The sequence below is a fragment of the Heterocephalus glaber genome, unplaced genomic scaffold (genome assembly GCF_053883595.1).
Source record: "Heterocephalus glaber isolate CG9 unplaced genomic scaffold, H.glaber_assembly_v1.0 deba00001481, whole genome shotgun sequence".
In the NCBI taxonomy this organism is placed as follows: domain Eukaryota; kingdom Metazoa; phylum Chordata; class Mammalia; order Rodentia; family Bathyergidae; genus Heterocephalus; species Heterocephalus glaber.
Window position 1 is genome coordinate 15,653,603 of NW_028258317.1, and position 20,309 is coordinate 15,673,911.

The 20,309-nt window shown below is 36.6% G+C and overlaps 1 protein-coding gene across 5 annotated transcripts in view; it reads right to left on the bottom strand.

Moving 5' to 3' along the window:
• Melk (maternal embryonic leucine zipper kinase) overlaps positions 1-20,309 on the bottom strand; it is a 94,622-nt gene that overhangs the window by 13,341 nt on the left and 60,972 nt on the right. For all 5 annotated transcript variants that reach the window (XM_087183689.1, XM_087183688.1, XM_087183690.1 and 2 more), the window contains 4 exons: positions 19,440-19,538; positions 11,318-11,404; positions 5,297-5,416; positions 1,303-1,413 (listed from right to left, as the gene is read on the bottom strand). In XM_087183689.1, coding sequence (XP_087039815.1) covers positions 1,303-1,413; positions 5,297-5,416; positions 11,318-11,404; positions 19,440-19,538 — 417 coding nt within the window. The remainder of the gene's footprint in view (positions 1-1,302; positions 1,414-5,296; positions 5,417-11,317; positions 11,405-19,439; positions 19,539-20,309) is intronic.

Consider the following 20,309-nt stretch of genomic DNA (forward strand, 5'->3'; position numbering starts at 1 on the left):
CTGATGTACTTACTCAGGAAAGACCTGAAAAGATTCTCTAAATTCTCAAGCTCACCCAATGTTGAAACCCTGCACAAACAGGAAGTGAAAGCTAAAGTGGTTGTCAAATGCCTGGCTGTGTACTGAAAACATGCTCCCATATCCCCTTACAAAGATTTTTGATTCTGCATCTAAGAAAATCTCCATTGTAAGCATTAGTTGATTGCTATGATAATTCAGCAAAGACTTCTGTGACCATATATGAAGAATACAGACTTTACAGAAGTAGTTCAGAAAAGCCACTGAATAACAACTAGCAACATCAAATCCTAGAGAAGGAAGTATATCTGACTATCAGAGTTGCCATGTTATTTAAAATGTCCAATTTTAAAAGACATAAGCATGCAAAGGAATATTAAAGTGTGCCCCATATACAGGGGAAAAAACAATCAATAGAAACTGTCCTTGGAGAAGCCTAGAGATTGGACTTAACCAAAGACTATTTTAATCAGTTTCATATGTATTCAAAGAACAAAAAAGCATACTGACAGAACCAAAGGAAAGTATAAAAACTATGTCACAAGTAGCATGTTAATAGCATATTTAAAAGAACAGAAATTCTAGAGTTGAAAAGTATAATAATTATAATGAAAAATTTATCAGAGGAGTTCAATAGCATTTTAAGTAGGCAAAAGAAAAAATCAGCAAATTTGGAAATAGACTAAGTGAAATTATCTATCTGAAGAACAGAAGGAAAAAGGAAAAATGAATAAAGCATCAGAAAACTGAACAACAACAAGATGTATGCCAATATATGCGTATAAGAGGAATACCAGATGAGAACAGAGAGAAGTATTTGAAAAATAATGGCCCAAAATTTGCAAACTAGACGAAAAACATTAATCCACATTCCCAAGAAGCTCAACAAACTGCAAGAAGAATAAAGGTGATCAATCATTGTGTACTACAAACATGTACTAATAAAAATAAAAATTAAAAACTAAAATGAGCAAAGTTTTGTGTTCAATTCCCAGTACTGCGAAAAAAAAATAGGTTTAAAAACCTATTTAACTACATATAAATTATTCTTCATTTTTTAAAAATGGAGCAATAAAATGCTTCAAAATGGAATCTTAGCTTTCTTAAACTTGAAAATAATACATTTCCCTTTCATACATATTCCAATAATCTCTCATTAATATTTTCAGTGGTCTACAAATTCAATAAATTTGCAAGCAAACACTTGATTTCAGGTTAGTATACATGTTTTCATAACTTAAACATATAGTGTACTCTTTTAAATAGTAATTAAAAACTACCAACCTGTGGTGTTTGGGGAGTTGATAAATTGTCTTCACACCATTCATAGTCTATTAATCCAGCCACATAATTTTCACCACCTGTGGTCACATCTTCCAGACTCAGATTTTTTGACTATTCAATTAAAAGACAAAAGACAAAAAAAAAAAAAAAAAAACAAGACAAAAGAAGTTAGAAATAATAGCACTGTAACTCAAGACCCTGGAAGCAGAAACTAACCAGAGACAGGATACTGAATGAGCTCATCATTTAGTACAGAAGACAGGTAGTCAAAAGTTTTCAGCTCAAATTATAGTAGACCCTTGAGTTACAAAGGGCCTTACATATAAACAACATGGGTTAAGTTACAACTAGGATCTTAGTTTTAACTTAAAAAGACTTGAGTTACAACCCAAATGCTGGCTGCTTGTGCTTCCAGATGGTCTCAGGTACAGATTTAACCCTTAAAGAGTTCTGGAAGGAACATTACAACATCCTTTCCTGAGGTTAATTGAGAAATCCTGGCCCAATGTCTCTCTAAGGACACTGAGATCTGCCTGTGTACAAGAGAGAGACTTTGAAGGCTGTGTAGAGGAGCCTGAGCCTTCAACTGACCAACTTGAGTTACAACAAGCCCTCGGGAACTAATTGAGTTTGTAAGTCAAGGGTCTACTGTTGTAGACAGAAGATTCTCTGATTCTTAAACAATGTGTTTCAGAAAATTCTTACGTTATATGGCATGCTACTTACTTAGCTTATCATTATCACATAATCACTATGTAACAGACATTTACAAATTTACAAATAAAAAGCTCTACAAAAAGCAGAAGATGGAAAGGAGGTGACTTTTTAGTTGTAAGAACATACAAACTAGTTAATTATTTCTAACAAGAATAAATTAGCCTTATGAAAAGATCTTCCCTGGACAGATCACTTGGGGTCCTTTGTTAATACTGTCACCAGAGTAGCTTTTATTTCTCCCTCCTTCCGTTTTCCTCAATATCTTGTTAATCTGGCCAGTCAAGTTTACTTGAATTTCTAATACCTCATCTTTCTTTTCCAGACCCACACTGTCACTGCTGGCTAGTTCAAGGACATATCTTCTTATATCTCAAACAGACAATTCGATCTCTGCTACCAATCTGTCTACCCTCTCAACCAGGGGCAACAGAGTTCTCCAGGATTGCCAATTACCATCAACTAGAACTGCCTGCATGGAGTGCTAGCCTGAAAAAAAAATTCTAACGCTAAGCCTAGGCTTAACGGGGAAAAAGTTGAGAGCTGTATGAATGATAACTGTCAAGGGTACAGAAGTTAAGAATAACAACATAATACCATTTCTGAGTGCACAATTCCATTTATCACTGAATGAATTTTTTAAAATCATAGTCTTTCTTGCTCAAAAACCAATCCCCAATACCTCTAGCACAAAGTCTAAAACTCTAACACAGTATTTCAAGGTTCATCACAGCCCAGCTCTTACCTACCCTTCCAACTCACTTGTTCTCTCTCGTTTCTACATTTCCCTTATCTGAACTCTTCATTTTACCAAACAAGTCTAGCTACTGTCAATAGAATACACAGTTAAGTGCCTGAGCTTTTGCTAATTCCATTTATCTTGCCCCAAATACTATGCTCCTTCTTTTCCATTTTTTAAAAACCAAACTGTTGGTCCAGTTTGGGCCTCCCATGGTGATTACTCCCATATTCTAAAGCCCCTACAGCACACTTCTAGCCATTTATCTATCACCTACTACAATGCTCTATGTATTTGTTTCTTGCCTTGACTTGGTTGTTAGAGGAAGTACCACACCTCATACAGTCTGTCTCCTGAGATCTAGTGTGAGATAAGACCTACAAGTGTTACTAATGTTAATGACAGTGTGGTCTTTCTTGGATCACTTTATCGTTTCACTGAAACTGCCATATATTGATTGATAATTCAGAATTACTTGCTTTTGTTTAAAGAACACCCCAGAGAAAAAGGGTAATTCTATAATTATATCTATAATTATATCAAGGGAGAGAACAGTATCAAAAAACAAACTACATTACTTAATGACTTGCAAAGAGATCTGAAAAAACCCAAAATTTGATTTCTACTTCATTTCTTGTCATTAATAGCCTATCTGCTATAATATGACTGCCCAAATAATGATACTGTTAGGTAAATGTTCATTATGTAGTAGATTGAAGATAAGAGTAATATCTTCCCAGATATTTTCCACTTTTTATATAAGCATCTCAACTGAGACCAGGTCAATTCAGATTTAAGACAATCCAATGGGTCAGGAAAATGTCTCAAATCTATTAACTGAGTAGTCATAAATTTAAAAATTTATCCAAAGTGAGGGCATGGTGGCACATACCTGTACTCCCAGCTACTGAAGAGGCTGAAGCAGGAGGATTACAATTTCAAGCCCATCCTGGGCAACAGAGCAAGACCCAACCTTAGCTAAAATGATTATTCTAAGTGTAGAAGTATCTAATACCTTTCTGTAATTACCTTGATCAGAAGCAAAGCTCATGCTTTTGTGTCCTGATCCAAATGAGTCTGAAAGTTTAAAGGGTTTGACAATGTGGCAAGAAGGGTGATGGGTTGATTCATGGAGTGATAAGCAAAAGATCTCCCTGGACATGGGGTATATACCAGCCCAATAAAACTCTCCAAGATTAGAACATTATCCTAGGAATAAGATTATTTCATTTTAGAGATTTCTTTACATTAACAGTCACTTGCACTGATACTTTTTGTTCTTAGTTTGGTCAAAAAGACCAACTAGGGAGGGAAAATAGGGCAGTGGGCAGATTGGGTGTGGCAGAGACACAAGATCCACCATACTCATGATTAAACAAGGGCTAAAAAGAGAGGTCTAACTGAGTTGCTGAAGGAATTTGGGGAGAGAAAGGATGCAACTAAAAATGATGAAAGAGGTGGCATTTTAATAGTTTTTGCACAGTTTTGAGACCTAAAGAAAAACATCATCTCATCCTCGGTCACTTGAGTTATTTAAAATTCTATAAAGAGAACCAACTACCTCTCTCTGAGGACCACAAAGGTACAGTTTCCTAATGCTAGATAGAGTAATTTCAGTTGCAACCTGAATTAATCTGAGAGATTATATTATAATATTCTATACCCATCTAACAAAGTATTTGGACAGCTGAATTTTAAGCTATGGGAGATACAAAGAACCACACAGAAAATATATTAATGTAAGCATTTAGGAATAACACGTTGCTTCCAATATGTAAAGCTGCTCCACTGTGGTAAATGTCGACAACAAAGGAAACCAAGAGATGACAAAATAGAGAATAATTTGGTTACAAGCAACTCTCATGCCAAGAATCTGTATTGTATGAGCTATAGCTACCGCAAAAATCTAAAGCTAAACCCTTAACATAAATAACAAAATATTTATTAAAGTATTTTGTTATGTGAAGTATAATATATCTTGTATTCATAAATCTTATTCCAAATAACTTAAAATTGTTCTCTACAATTCAATAACATTGTGTCCTTTTCAGGCATGTATATATATTATATAAACAAACACATACACTCAAAAAGACTGGGAAGACAGTAAGATATCAACTATGTCATCTACAGTTAGTAGGCTTATTGGCCAATTCTGTTTTGCTTTTAGTTCGTCTATTTCTCTATAATAATCATGAACTGTTTTTGTGAAGAAAAAGAGCCAGAGAGAGGTGGGTTTTTTGGTACTGGGGATCAAACTCAGGACCTTGAGCTTGTAAGGCAGGCACGGTGCCACTGAGCTAATGTCATGTTAACATTCAAACTTTCAGAGTTCAAGTTCAGAATTTTTCATGTTTCTCATCAAAAATATTTAAATCCTTTGATCCCTGGTACCAAAAAAAAAAAATTTAAATCCTAAAATGTCTTGGCTCTGGCTCCTTGACACCAGGAAGTTAATGTTCCCCGTGGTATGTCCACTCAAGAACAGGGTGACACATGACAAGATGGGCATATGTTCATACAAAAAGTTCTAGTATTTACCTTTGGGGTGGCACTAGTAGGTTCACAGGAAAAAGAAGGAAGCCATAAACGAACTGGTTTTCCCCGAGCCTTCTTGGCTAGAAGCAGAAGATAGGTGGCTGTGAGGTGATCATATTGCCACTAGAGGAAAAGGAAATCGAGCTTTTTAGAAAATTAATGTTAGTTGTTGAAATAATGTTCTATTTAAAGTTAATCTTTTTCTCAATACTATATTCAGAATTTTAAAAGTCAATAGCTTTTCAAATAATATGACAAATAGGGATTCTCTGTACCACACATCTACAATTTCCACTCGACAGAAAGAACACCCAAGCACTTTTACTAATTTCTTCTGCTACTAATTGCATATACACTTTTGTGTTTTTTCAGCTTCAGATATTACCTATAGATTTTCTAGTACGAAAAATGAGAATTTAGGTCTATAACAATTCCCTCCCTTCTCTACATATCTTTTCCCTGTCTCCTTCTACAGTATTGGAATTTTCAGTGTCTACATTTTAAGTAATTAAATAGTATTCACAACTAAGTGGGGGTAATGTTCTAAATATTTAACGGGTAACCTCACACCAAATAATTGGAATAGAGGTCAAGAAGTGAGGGGGGTTCCAGAGGATCTCTGTCGTGCAGATTATTAACCTTTGAATTGTAGGGAAAGTAGTGCCAGGGTGCCTAAGAGTGGTAACAAGGCAACAGAGAAGGCACCTGAAATTGTGGTTACTTACTAAGCATATACAAATATTCCAACAACCAATCTGGCCACACTGACTGAATATTGGCCCAGCAGCTAAACCACACAGGGCACTATTCTTACATTTTCTTTTTTTTCATATATATAACTTCTTTTTCCTGAAGTTAAAACTTTTTAAAAGTCTGTTATTCTTCACATTAATTCAGCCTAACAGGCTCCAACACTCTTGACCGCTTCTCGACAGGTTCACACCACATGAGATATCCTGCCTCCTCCCTTCTCCTGGATATCCCACCAAAGGTCTGCATTCCATGTTGCCCCCTGGACTGGCTTCTTCCTCAGACCACTACCCAACTATCAGTCTAGAGTTCTTTCACTTCTGTCCCACAGTGTATCTCCAGTTCCCTAGATTCTTATTTTTCCTCTTTCTTGGTGTAATTACATTCTTGTTTTGGTGAAACTCATCATCTAGTAACTTTCTGCGGGTGCAGATGTGGGAGGTAAATTTTTTGAGATTTTGCATATCTGACAAGACAACATCTATCCTCACACTTGATTTTGACTTGGCCAAATTAATGGACCTCTTTATTCTAGTGTCGCTACTGAAAAATCTAGTCTTTCTGACTCCCAAACCTTTGTGTATGTCCTTTTGTTATCGTCTCTAAACTTCTTTTGATATTCTCTTTCTCCCCAGTTTTCAGAGATTCCACTAGAACGGGCCTTGGTGTAGATCTATTCTCATGCACTATGCCAAACCCTGGTTAATCCCAACTTTATTTTTGGAAACTCATATACTCTAGCTCTGAAATATTTCTTTGATAGGTCCTTCCCCTCTTTCTTCTGTTTTATTTTCCTACAGCTCCTATTATTTGTACGTTGAACCTTTCTTACCCCATCTCTATTTTTCCATCTGTCTTTAGGTTCTATTTTTGACATATTCCACATTAACTTCATTTTTAAACACTGAGTTTTCATTTCTGTGGGCATATATTAGGTTTGAAAGAGCTATCACTTGGAAAGTTCCTCTTTTACTCATCTTATTCCTATTTCAAGAATGAAATAGCTTTTCTAATCTGAGAATTATCATTTTTAACCAATTTTCCTCATTCCCTGCATTATCATCTTCTTCTGAGTAACTTTTTTCTTTCTTCCTCTTACACCCCTCTGCTCAATTTATTTTGACTTTTGACTTTTTTTTTCCATTTTTTTTCTCTTTTCTCTTCTTTCTGGTGCTGAAGATTGAACCCAGGACTTTGTACACACTAAGCGCATGCTCTACCACTGAGCTACACAACCAGCCCCTGACCTCTAATTTTCACATTAGAGTTTTTCCTCAAATCTCTGTCAATCTTTGGTTGTCTACTATATTAAAAGTGAAGAATTATATTTCACAGCTGATTAGAGCCTCAGTGGGTGGGATGACTGGGTGTGGTAGTGCATGCCTGTAATCCCAGCACTCAGCAGGTTGAGGCAGGAAGACTGCTATGAGTTTGAGGTCAGTCTGGGCTACATAGTGAGCTAAGGACCAGCCTAGACTACATAGTGAGACCCTGTCTCAAAGAAAAAAAAAATCAGTTACTCAGTGAGTGGGACAGGGCTGCTGCCCATCACCTTAATGGCTTTTCTCCAAGGTGAAGAGACAAGAACCTGAATTCCTAACTATCAGTATAGTAGGTCTTGCCTCCTGGCTGTTCCATAGAAATAAATCTTCCAATATTTTCCCCACCCTCACTGAAAATAGGACAAAGTCCTAGTTCCAGTATTCTCAGGTTGAATAGAGAAGGGGATTAGAAGCAATGGTTCACTGCTAAATATGAGGACTCTATGTACCCATGTATCCATTTCAACAAGGTTCATCATCTGAGCTGTGCCTGGTTCAATAATGCCTCTTGTTAAGCATCTCAAATTTTCTGCTGGGGCAGGGAAGAAATCACTGCATGAGCACAAGGTGGCAATAGGGACCCAAGGTTCTCATTGTTTCTTCTAGAACAGATTTTTCAAGCAATTCTCTTGTTACTTCTTTGACGTCAGAGTTTCCTGAGATTTTCTGAAGCTCTGGGCAGTAATCATTTGCTTGTTGCCTTTTGCTACTGCAGGCACTTAGAATTTGGCTTTCTCCAAAATACTATGTTAGTTACCATTTATCTTTTCTGTAACTTCCAAAATTATATTGATATCCCTTTGTCTCTTCTATTATCTTTGTCCTTAAGAGGGTATTTTTTTTTTTTGCTTTTTTAATCCCTTTTTGTTGTTGTAGTAAAGTTTTAGAAAATGTTAGATGTAAATATATCTATTCAATCCACTGTGTTTAGTCTAAAATTTCTATATAATGTACTCATAAGATTATGAGACTCTGGACCGGGGATTTAGCTCAGTGGTTCTGCCGCTTGCCTCGCAAGCACAAGGACCCAAGTTCGATCCCCGTTACCAAAAAAAAAAAAAAGGATTATGAGACTCGGACCTACGAAAGTGACAGATTTTTTTTTTTCTTTTGGTACCAGGCACCGAACTCGGGACCTTGTGCTTGCAAGGCAGGCAGTGGAACCACTGAGTTAAATCCCTGGCCCAAAAAGTGATAGATTTAATACTATAGAATAATATTAAATGGTATGGAGCGCCCTAAAGAAATCTACTACTAATTGTTTTTATTAATAAATTTTATCATTTAGTATTTTAGACAGCCTCAAGTGTAATATATGCTTTGAAAATTTCCCCTACCAATCTAGTGAGGGAAGTATAAAGCACTATGACAAATTGTCATAGAATGCTGTCTTTAATCCAGGCAGAACAGAAAGAAGGAAGAAAACAAAGGAGGAAGGCAGAGAGGAAGAGAGGAAGGGAGGAAAGGAGGAAGAGAAGCAGGGAGAAAAACCTTCCTGTAGAAGTTATCTGGGACCTGGGTAAAAAGTAGTTATAATCAACCTCCATCCTCCCAAAACTACATTAAAGATTTTCCCCCATCTATTGTCTCATGTGTGCTAGGCACCTTTTTAATGAAATGCTACAAACTGATAAAAGACAATTGATAAGAAACAAATTTTCACTTTCTTATCAACAATGGCATGGCATAACCCAGGCACTGCAAACTATTCCTGGGTAGGCCTAAAGGTTTTAGGAAAAAAAGTTTTTTTATAACTTTTTTTTCCAAAACCATAGTATACTTCTCATTATGATAAGATACATAGGGGAGTTCTGTGTTCAATAACAGATAAATCAACAAATTAATTACATTTTCAGGTATAATGTCAATCCACAAGTCTAATACAACTAATGTGTCTCTTATCTTTTAGGCAGTTCACTCTTTTGAAAGTCAAATGTTTGAAAGTGATAGGTTTACATATTAGGAAAAACCTTCCATTTCTAGAAAACTAGAAACAATTTTTAAATCCCCAGTTAAATGTTGAAGAAGTTCATAGGCACCTGGGCTGAGAGGCAGCTACAGTCAGAAGGTGAGATAAATTGAGAATGGCCCACCACTCTTTGCCTGGCCTCTTCCCCTGGGCTTCAATTTTTAAACACATGGATGTTTGCATCACAGAAATGGGGGATGGGGGTTCTTGTCTATTCTCAATAGGTTCTCATATGCTCATATGACTGTCAGTGAAGTCTCCCTATCAGATGAATGGCTGTCCCCACAATCTGGAGCACTAACTGCTGGAGAAACAGGGAGAAAGTAAGGAAAGCAATAAGCTGGAAGCTCTAGCACCACTGTTAGGAATCTCAAAAGGGCCACAAAGATATCACTCAAAATCATGAGTCACAGGAGATTCTGACAAGTGCAGAAAAAAAGCAGTCTAAGAGTGATGATATATATAATATGCAAGAAGAGTTTGAATATTTAGGAATTATATTTCTCTATTTTTGCACAAAGATCAGCAGCATCGTGCCAAAATGGGTCACATTGAACTGATTTCTCTCTATCTGTTTAACCAGAGCCAAAGTAAAGGCAAAGCTCCCAAGATGCTATAAAAATATAAAAGACCCTAGTTGATCTCAAACTTTGTTTTCCAGGGCTCTTCAAACTGGAAAGTACCTAAAACCAACATGAGTTCTCTGAGACGACTGAGATTAGGATCTTAAAACCTGGGACTACTCACTTCTGACCTGGATAATTCTTTGTTGTTAGTGGATGTTCTGTGCATTGTAGGATGCTTATCAGTATCTCTGATCTCTACTGGAGGACATTAATACATACATATATATATACACATACATACATTAACTGTGACATCCAAAAATGTCTCCAGACATTGCCAGATGTCCCTGGTGGGGGCCAAATATCACTCATGGTTAAGAACTGACCTAGACCAAGACTTCTCAAGCTTTAACGTACAGACAAATCACTAGGGGATTTTATTAAGATGCAAATTCTGATTCAGAAGGTCTACCATAAGGCCTGAGATTCTGCATTTCTAATCAGCATTTAAAGGATACTGTTACTGCTGGCTCTAGACTATACTTTGAATAGCAAGAAACTAGAAGACTGATTTTTTTAACTCCTAGAGCTGTAAGATGCAATAATTTGGGATGTTTTTAAAAATTCCAATGAAGCTGAGCCAGGCATGGTGTCTTATGCCTGTTATCCTAGCACTCAAGAGGGTTTGTGTTTACATGTCCCCCCAAAGCCTCATGCAGTCATAGGAGGGGAGCACAGCAAGGTATGATCTTCATTTATCACACTAGACTGTACCCAGAAACAGCTATTAATGTCTCTATCTCTAGAAAAAAATACAGATATAATCCAGGTACATAGTAAGCATCTGAAAGACCTGAATGATCCAACACCAGAAATCCTTATAATGATTTCTGTATTTGGTCCATAAGCTTGGGCAATGTGACACTATAGGGTTATTTATAGGTAAGAAAAGTGCACTGTGTTTACCTCATTTTTACAGCACAATCAGATTTCTATGATAGAGACCTTTAAAGCAGCCAAAATTAGAACTACTGATTCTCTATGGACTACTATTCTGTTTATTAATTTTTTTTCACTACATGGCTCTAATCAATATCTTTCTTTTTTCTTTTGAGACAAGGTCTTGCTAAGTCACTTAATTGCCAGGCTAGGCTTGGATTTGTGATCCTCCTGCCTCAGCCTCCCAGAGTGAGGGGATTACAGGAAGACACACCATGCCCAGTTAATCAATGTCTTAAATGTAAAGTGTTCATTTTAAAGAACTGCACTGAAATTGTACATAAATATATAAAATGCGCACAATACTTACATTCATGAAAAAATCATAGGTCTGCAACATGGTATATTATGTTTAATGTACTAAGAAAATAAAGAACAATGAAATAAGATATTCTCAAATTCATGTTGTATTTCTTACCAATGAAATTAAATCCTCCATTGTTTGCCTGTTGTTTCTATGATGTACAGAAAGTTCTGTTACACAATCATCATCAAGGTGAATAAACTACAAAAAAGAATTTCATAAGCTTTATTAGAAATTACTATTATTGTTTTGAAACAAAAATCAGCATAATTGCTCTATAAAATCAAACACCAATATGTAACATTAATAGGAGTTTGTCAAACTTTGGGATTCATTCTCTCTCTGTCTCTCAGAGGATCAAACATTGTACCTCACCCATATACTTACCACTGAGGTATACCTCCAGCCCAACATTCCTTATAATTTTTAAAGGCATATAAGAAAATGCAATAACCATTTTAAGAAGATAAGTTTTTTCCCAGCTCTCCATACCCTCTTCCTCATCAGATCGAATATTAAAATGCCTTCGCTCAGCAAAGGAACTATATGCACCCCTTCTCTCCTGCAAGACCTTGGCATTTTCATCAACAAGTACCATCTAGGCACTGTAGTACAGTGGTTGTACAACATATTGGTAAAAAGTGGCTCAGGGTGGCAGCATATTATGCCTCAGTTTATGTTTAGGTCAGCACAATCTCAAGAGCCCTGAAGATGGTGCCACAGATGCTATACAATCACCAGTATCCTAAAGGTACTAGCAAAATTTAACTTTAAACAAGAATGAGAAGTCAGGCATGGTGGTGCATTCCTGTAATCCTAGCACTCAGGAGACTGAGGCAGGAGGATCACTGCAAATTCAAGGCCAGCCTAGTCTACATAGTGAGCTCAAGCCAGCCTCAACTACACAGTGAGAACCTGTCTCCAAAAAAAAAAACCCCAAGGGCCAGGGATTTAGCTCAGTGGCACCATGCTAAGTGCAAGCTCCTGAGTTCCATCCCTGGTACCAAAAAAAAAGGAAAAAACAAAACCCCAAACAAACAAACACTGAAGAATCTCTACATAAATTTCATTTTCCTTCACAATAGAAATGATCCACCTATTCAGATCCCTGCAGGATGGGACCTCAGCAAAGATAGGACCAGAAGGGAACAGAATATACATCATAGAACAAAAGGAATGGCCTGGTCCAGCCTGGACAGGAATTCACCACATGTGAAGAGAATCATATAGAATGTAACGTTAAGGTTCATCTTTCCAAAGTAAGACATTCTTTTCACAACAGCCCAATAAGTGATGTTTTACTTTCTGCTTCAAGGCCTCCTCTGCAGGGAACTCGGAACAGTTGGGATGGTTAGCTTTTCCCTGTTGTGTGAGGTCTGTCTCACTGTGATCTCTATCCAACGTGAGTCAGTGCACAGCCTGATGGCTAAGGGGCTTTGGGATTAGGCAGACCTTGCTTTTAATTGTGACATCATTTAATAATTGTGTGACCTTGAACATGTTACTATATCTCTCAGAGCCTCAGTTTCATCATTTATAAAAGAGAGATAGTATATGCGTTGGAATATCTGTAACATAGGGAATGTCTAGTACATCTAAACAGATAAGGCCCTCAAAGAGTGAATAACTACTTTTACTAACAGTCACAATGTTATTTCTTCTTTAAGAACTTCTCAGAAACTTGAATATTCCTTTCTCCCACTTTTCTCTTTTCCAGTTTCTTCAACGACTGTTTTAAGAGTTAATTCCTCTTATTATTCTGCCCTTTTCTTTAAATCACACACAGAACACAATACCAGGTTGTCACTGACCTTCAAAGTGAGTTATTTGGAACCAAACATCACATGAAAGAGAATTTTGCCCAGGACACAGCAGCGCAACAAATATCATGACCTCCCCTTGTTCAGGACACCACATGTAATTTTTAAAATTAATTTCATTGGTACATTTTAGATATACAGGGAATTTCATAGGGAATTTGAACCTGTACATGATATATCTTAATTCTTTCCATTCCCCTCTCCTCCCTTCAATCCCTCTTTCCTTATTTACAAAAGCTTTGTTTCCATTCTTTCCTCTATTCTCTTTTTTTCTTTTCCCTTCCTTCTTTTTCCCCCCTAGTTCCCCTTCCCATTTGAGCATTTTCCGCCTCCTTCCCAATATCTATTATACATTTTGGTCCTTATTTGCCCTTTTGGTTTCTCACACAAGAGAAACAATGGGATATTTAAATACAGGAGAACACCACACTTATAACAATGGGCTCACAATGAAAACAGAAATAGTAAAAACAATTACCTTGTTGTAGTCTGAATGTTTGTGTCCCCCTAAAATTTACATATTGAAAACTAACCACCAATGTGATAGCATTAGGAAGTGAAGCCTTTGAAAGGGGTGACTGAGTCATAAGCAGGCTCCATCTTCATGAATGGGATTAATACTCTTATAAAAGAGGTTCCAGAGAGATGATACACTGTGAAGAAACTAGAATGCAGGCCCTCACCAGATGTCAAATCAACTGGTACTTCAATCTTGAACTTCCCAGCCTCCAGAATTGTGAAATAAATTTCTGTTGTCTATATGCCACCCAATTTATAGTATTTTATTACAGGAGACTGAAAAGACTAAGACAAACTTGCATTTTTGGCTGGTAAAAGCACAACCTCACTGTTTACAGAGAAAGAGGAGACCACAAAGATTTATAATAGTGATGCTAGGGAAATCCAAAGTGCTAAGTTTCCATTGTACTGCTTTGACCTTGGCAGCTCCCAGAACTGTACATTCTCCCTTTAGGATGATCTTAACTTCAGAAGTCCAAACCCTTTCGGGCTGGGGATTTAGCTCAGAGGTGCCACGCCTGCCTCGCAAGTGCAAGGTCTGGAGTTTGATCCTCGGTACCAAAAAAAAAAAAGGTGTCACCATTGCTCAAACAAGAAAGGAAATATTATTCCCCTCTATGATCTTAAATTACTCCTTTTCAAAAAACCCACTCTCTCATAGCTTCATGCTCTGTACTTTACCACACGTAGGAGAGAGGGGTAAAAGAAGGTGATATTATTTCTGGGCTCCCAAACTAGGAATAACAAAAAGGGTAGGGCAGAAAACACATCAGGGTCTGAAAAGCATGGTTTATCACAAGCTGGGTTTTCTAAAGGGCCTCAATACTTTATGTGGTCTGATTTCTCAGGCACACAAAGTCAAGTTAAATTAAGAACAAAAAATAAATACAAAATCTAGCCAATTATTTTGGATTACCTGTGCCTACTACATTTCCTGTTTACTAAGGCAGAAAATGGAACCGAACACAACTTCTATTTGATATATTTGTGTACTAAAGCTGTGCATGAAAATGGCAGGAGATCATGCATAGAATTATAGAAATAGCATTTACACCTTAAATACCCAAGTAAATTTGAGGGTTTTTTACAGTTTATTCTTGACAAAACACAATACTGAAGGAGAAAAGGAAATATTTCAAAAAGCAACAATCCCTTATACTTCTTCTGTAACTTATTTGATCCTGCAACAGCTCTGTAAGGCAGCATAACAGATGAATGACACAACATGTAAAGGTACTCTATAAATGACAAAACATGACCCAAACAAGCACAGGAGACTGACATTACAGTATCCATATTTACCATATTCATGGTAAAATAAAGGCCCAGAAGAGTTGTGCTCTGCCCAAGACAGGCATTTTTAAATTTCTAGCTTGGGGTTTTTTCAACCATAGCACTATCACTCTGTTCCAGTAGAGATCAGGCAAGCAAAGTCTGCCACAAAAGCTGTAGATTCAAGAATACAGGTCCTGACCTTGAACTAGGTGACCTACCAGATCCACTCCATCCTGGAGCACTTCTATCTAGATTCAAAACCTTTTTCTGCACTTACTAATTTTTTGTCTATGGGCAAATTACAGTTGTACATCAGTTCAGGAACTTAATTTGTTCTACAATTTTGAAAAAGATGGCCGTGATTGTGTTTGTGTGGGAAAGATGGCTGCAGTCGTGTTTGTAAATGTAGAGTTTGCAAACAAAAACAAAATTCTACCAAACACCTGTTTGTGAACCAAACTGTTTGCAAACAAAAGCATCTGTGAACCAAGGTACCACTGTACTTAATAATTTTGTGCCTCAGTTGTTTCATCTGCAAAATTGGGACAAGAGTATCTACTTCAGAGGGCTAGTCTGAGGATGAAAATGAGTTAAAAGAGTTAAAAAAAAAAATAAAGTCTACAGAATAGTGTCTAACTCTTAAAGGTATTATCCTAAGAGTTCTATCTATATTATACTGAGAAATGATATTTAAAAACCCTTATTATAATGGCATATTATTCTAAGTACTGAATACTACAATTATTATATTAATATGTAAGGAAAACTATACACTCTTGGAACACCTGAAACTTTATACATTTTACTACATATAATGCTTCAAATTTGAAGAAAAAAACTATAAACTTTTTAAGTTGTTGAAATTAGAGACGTTCTAAGTACTCAATAAATATTACAATTATTATATTAAGATACAAGGAAAACTGTATACTCTTGAAATACCCAAAACTTTATACATTTTACTATGTATGATGCCTCAAATTTAAAAAGAAAACTAAACCTTTTAGGTTGTTGAAATCAGAGACTTTCTCCATTGTGGTATCTCTTCTCACGCAAACAGCATTTTCCTGTCAAGATCATGGCTGACAGAGAAGACAGGCAACGGCCTCCACACATCACACATGGAGAAACGATGACCCCCAATGGCTGAACGCAGGCATCTGCACCACCTACTCTCCCCCTCACAAGGGGCACACCCCAGCTTCCCAGGCTCTTCTATGGCACTGCTTGGATACTTCACTGTTCTTTAGGCTCTCAGTGCTGACTGCTAAAATAGAGTTGTATTAGCTCAGTAGATATTAAAGGCATCATGGAGAGCCAGGGAAATACAGATAAGAGATGTTTTAGGAGTTGACAGTTAAAGGAGAATCAGGAAGAATTTCAGCTCAGTTTGTAGGGTCCATAACAGAAGAGTGAGAAAGGGGTTGAAGCAAGTGAGGTCTGATTTTCCAGGACCACTGGCCACTGGGAAGAGTAGTAATATTTACTGGTGTGATTACTCACTACTTTACCAAGTCTATACTATGGCAAGTCTAAGACAAACCTCCAAGCTATTCTGTTTGTCCCTGCTCATTTCCCACTGTACTGCAGAAGTTTTGGTAGCATACCAGAGAATATCCCCAATTATCTAAAAAGGCTATTAAAATACTTCTCCCTAGGGCCGGGGATTTAGCTCAGTGGTTCCACAGCCTGCCTCACAAGGGGAAGGACCCCAATTCGATCCTCAGTACCAAAAAAAAAAAAAAATACTTCTCCCTTTTCTAATTACACCACTGTGTGAAGCTGTTTTCTTTATTTGCTTTCATCAAAACAACAAGATGAGGGATCGGGGATTAATTAGCTCAGTGGTTCCGCCGCCTGCCTGGAAAGCACAAGGACTGGAGTTCGATCCCCAGTACCAAAAAAAAAAAAAAAAAAAAAAAGATGAATTCTGGAGCAGATAAATACCCAAGTGCCTTCTATTAAGCCAGAAAGGAAATTTACAAAGATGTACAGCAATGCTACATTTTTCACTGAATTCTTTTTTTTTTTTTTTTTTTTGTGCTGGTGATCAAACTCCGGACCTTGTGCTTTCAAGGCAGGCACCAGAACCACTGAGCTAAATCCCCAGCCCTTTTTTTGGTCTTTTGACAGGGTCTCACTATGTAGCTCTAGCTGGCCTTGAACTCAAAGCGATCCTCCTGCCTCAGCTTCCCGAGTACTGGGACTACAAGCATGTACACCATGCCCAGCTAAATCCATTTCTTAAATAATTATCTTTTATTCCTTAGTTTCCTTATCTAAAAATAGGGAATAAGGACTATACTGACTTCGAAGAGTAGACCTTCCATAGTGATTCTGGACTCGGCCATGTGGTTGGCTTTGGCCAATGAGACATTATTACTGAGCACAGTGCAAACAAAGGCTTGGAAAATGCTTTGATATTAGGTCTTACCCTCTTTTTTCCTTCTTTTAAAAACTAGTCACCATACAAAGTAGCCCACACTAGCCTGCTAGACACATGTGGCCCAACAGTCTTCTGAGAAAGGCTTACATTACTCAGTCCCAAATCACATGATGGAAGCCAAATGAGTGATCCCAGGAAAGACAACATGAGAACTTAACTGCCCAGCTGAATCCTGCCTAGATTGCTTATCCACAGAATTGTAAATCAGGATTGGTTTAAGCCATAATATTTGGGTTTTTTAAATGTGGCAATAGTTATCTAATACACAAAGTATACACATCCTTAGTAATGTCCACACCACATTTTTATCAAGTTCAAGATACTGTTTAAAAAAGTATTATTCTGAAACATTAATGTAGGAGTATTAAGATAATTGCTTAAACTTGAATAGCTCTTTGTGCTTTTTAAGTTCTTGCATCTATGTATTAGACCAGTTTTCAAAGTGTGATCTTCAGACCCCTGAGGGTATCCAAGGTCAAAACTATTTTTATAATAATACTATTTTTTTCATTTTACACAGAGCTGTATTTGTACTAATGGTACAAAAGCAATGACGAACTAAAACTGTTGGTGTCTTAGTACAAATCAATATAGTGGCAACAAACTGTATTCTTTTTTTTTTTTCCTTTTTTGGTACCAGGGATCAAACGGGTCTTTTGCAGGTGCCTGAACCACTGAGCTAAATCCCTGGCCCAACAAACTGTATTCTTTATCATGTATTCACAGTTCAAAACAAAAGAAAAACGCCAGTCTGAATTACATCCTTGATGGAGTAGTAAAAAATTATTAACTTTATTAAATTTCAACCTTGAGTGCATGTGTTTTTAAGATTCTGGGTTATAAAACAGGAAGTATCATAAGGAGCTTCTCCACACAAAGCACAGTGGCTGTCTGGAGGACAAGCTCCCATATGACTGAGTTACAAGCTCAATTAGCTCTTCTCCTAGAACGCCATTTTTCTTTGACAGAACACTGACAAACTACGGTGATTTAGACTTGGATATTTAGTACATATTTCATCAAAGTGAACTTATCCCTTCAAGGAAATTAACTTTGTTGCCTGTGATGTAATTTGGGCTTTCAAGCAAAAACTAGAATTTTGGAAAATTTGTATATACCACCATGAACTCTTCAGCTTTCCAATATTTAAAGATTTTCTGGTGAGATGAGTAGTGATTTTAAGGAATATAATTTTTTAATATTGTATAATGAAGTGTCAACATTTGGAAGATTTGCACAACTCAGTGAACAAGTATTTTCCAAATGACAACACATAATGTTACATGGGGAAAATAGCCAACGGACAGACCAGGGGATTTTATGGGCTAGAGTACAAAGAGTTGTTGATGTGGTTTCAGATTCCACATGCAACTAACCTTTAAGAAACTACCACTTGTCAAGTTTTAACGGATTATCTGAGAATATTTGAAAAGGCTATTAAAATATGTCTCCCTTTTTCTACTAAATATCTGTGCGAAGCTGCATTTTCTTCATATATTTCAATCAAAAACCACATCAAAATAAATACAGAAGCAGGCAACTACACAGATGTTTTCAGGTAAGCTAGATTTTAATGAAATTTGCAAATATACTGCCCTTTTGCTAAATTTATTTTTAAATGGACTTTCTTCATAAAACTATTTATGATATGTAATAGGGGTTTTTTTTTTACCATTACTTTAAAATGAATTAATAACTAAGTATTAAGAATGTGAAAATGTCCTCAGAGTAAAATGTCTGAGAACTGATATAACCTTGTAACTATTCTAGGAAGTAGAACTGATTTAACCTATTTTTTACAGATGAATAAATAGGTTTAGCAAAGTTAAGTAACTTGCCCAAAATTCCCACTACACTGTTCGCAATCCTGACTACACACGAGAGACACCTGAGAGTTTTAAAAAATACTCATTAAGTGTTCTGGGCTAGGGAGAAGATACTGCTTTTGTTAAGTCCCAGGTGATGTTCACATGCAGCCCCGGTTAAGGAAGCACTCACTGTCCTACAGATTAACAGGCATATATATGATTAGGTTATAAGTCTCCCAAACACCAATCTGATAAATTCTCAAAATACACTTTCTTTTATATTTAGGTTACATCATTGTAGGTCCTACATTCACACAACAATTGCACAAAGTAAAAACAAAACTTACACTGGATTTCATTTTACTTACAGGATTCTTGCTTTGCCACTCAACAGGACAGTTATAATCTTGCATGATCCAGGGATGGTTCAACAGATTTTTCATAGAAATCCGTTTCTTTGGGTCCACCTAGTGGCCAGTAAGAAGTAGCTAGAGATTAACATTTCAAATAGAGAACACAGAACACCACTACTCCTGAGAACTGCACCAGAACAGATGTAAACTTTATCATCACAAAAAATGCTGTCAAAGACCTTAAAATGGCCTTGGAATAAATTCTTTTAAGAAGGCAATGGAGGAAAGAAAACTATAGCAACCAACACAGGCTTAGAAGATAAATGTTTAACAAACATGAACTTCATTGGTATGGACATTATTCATGAAGTTCAGTCAATCTATTGTATGATGTAATAGTCTTTTGCTGGAAAATCTATTCATGGGAAATATTCACCAATTTAATATTCAAGCAACCACAATGCAGGGCATTCATACTGAATATGCAATCTCTACCTCCAATGAGCTTACAATCACATAGAACAACTTGAAAAGCATACCTTTCTTTTCCAGTTGTAATTTTCAAATGTGAGGAGAGGAAAAATTAATCAACAAAGATTAAGTTTTTTAGAGTCTAGAAGAAAGGATGAGGCATTTTCGATCTCATTATGGAGATTTGGTGGTCTGTCCCTACTTAAGCAAGGTAGGTGAGCCTGAGGTAAATTTTGACTAAAGGTAGAGATGGCTTAATAGATGGAAAAACCAGAAGATATTCTTAATACATAATGAATAAAATATCGTACTAATAACATATATTTTCAAAGTGTTTCTTATAAATCTCATTTTATCCTCATAATAGTACATAGCAGTGAGGCAGGCTCTGAATCTCCATTTATAGATCAAAAC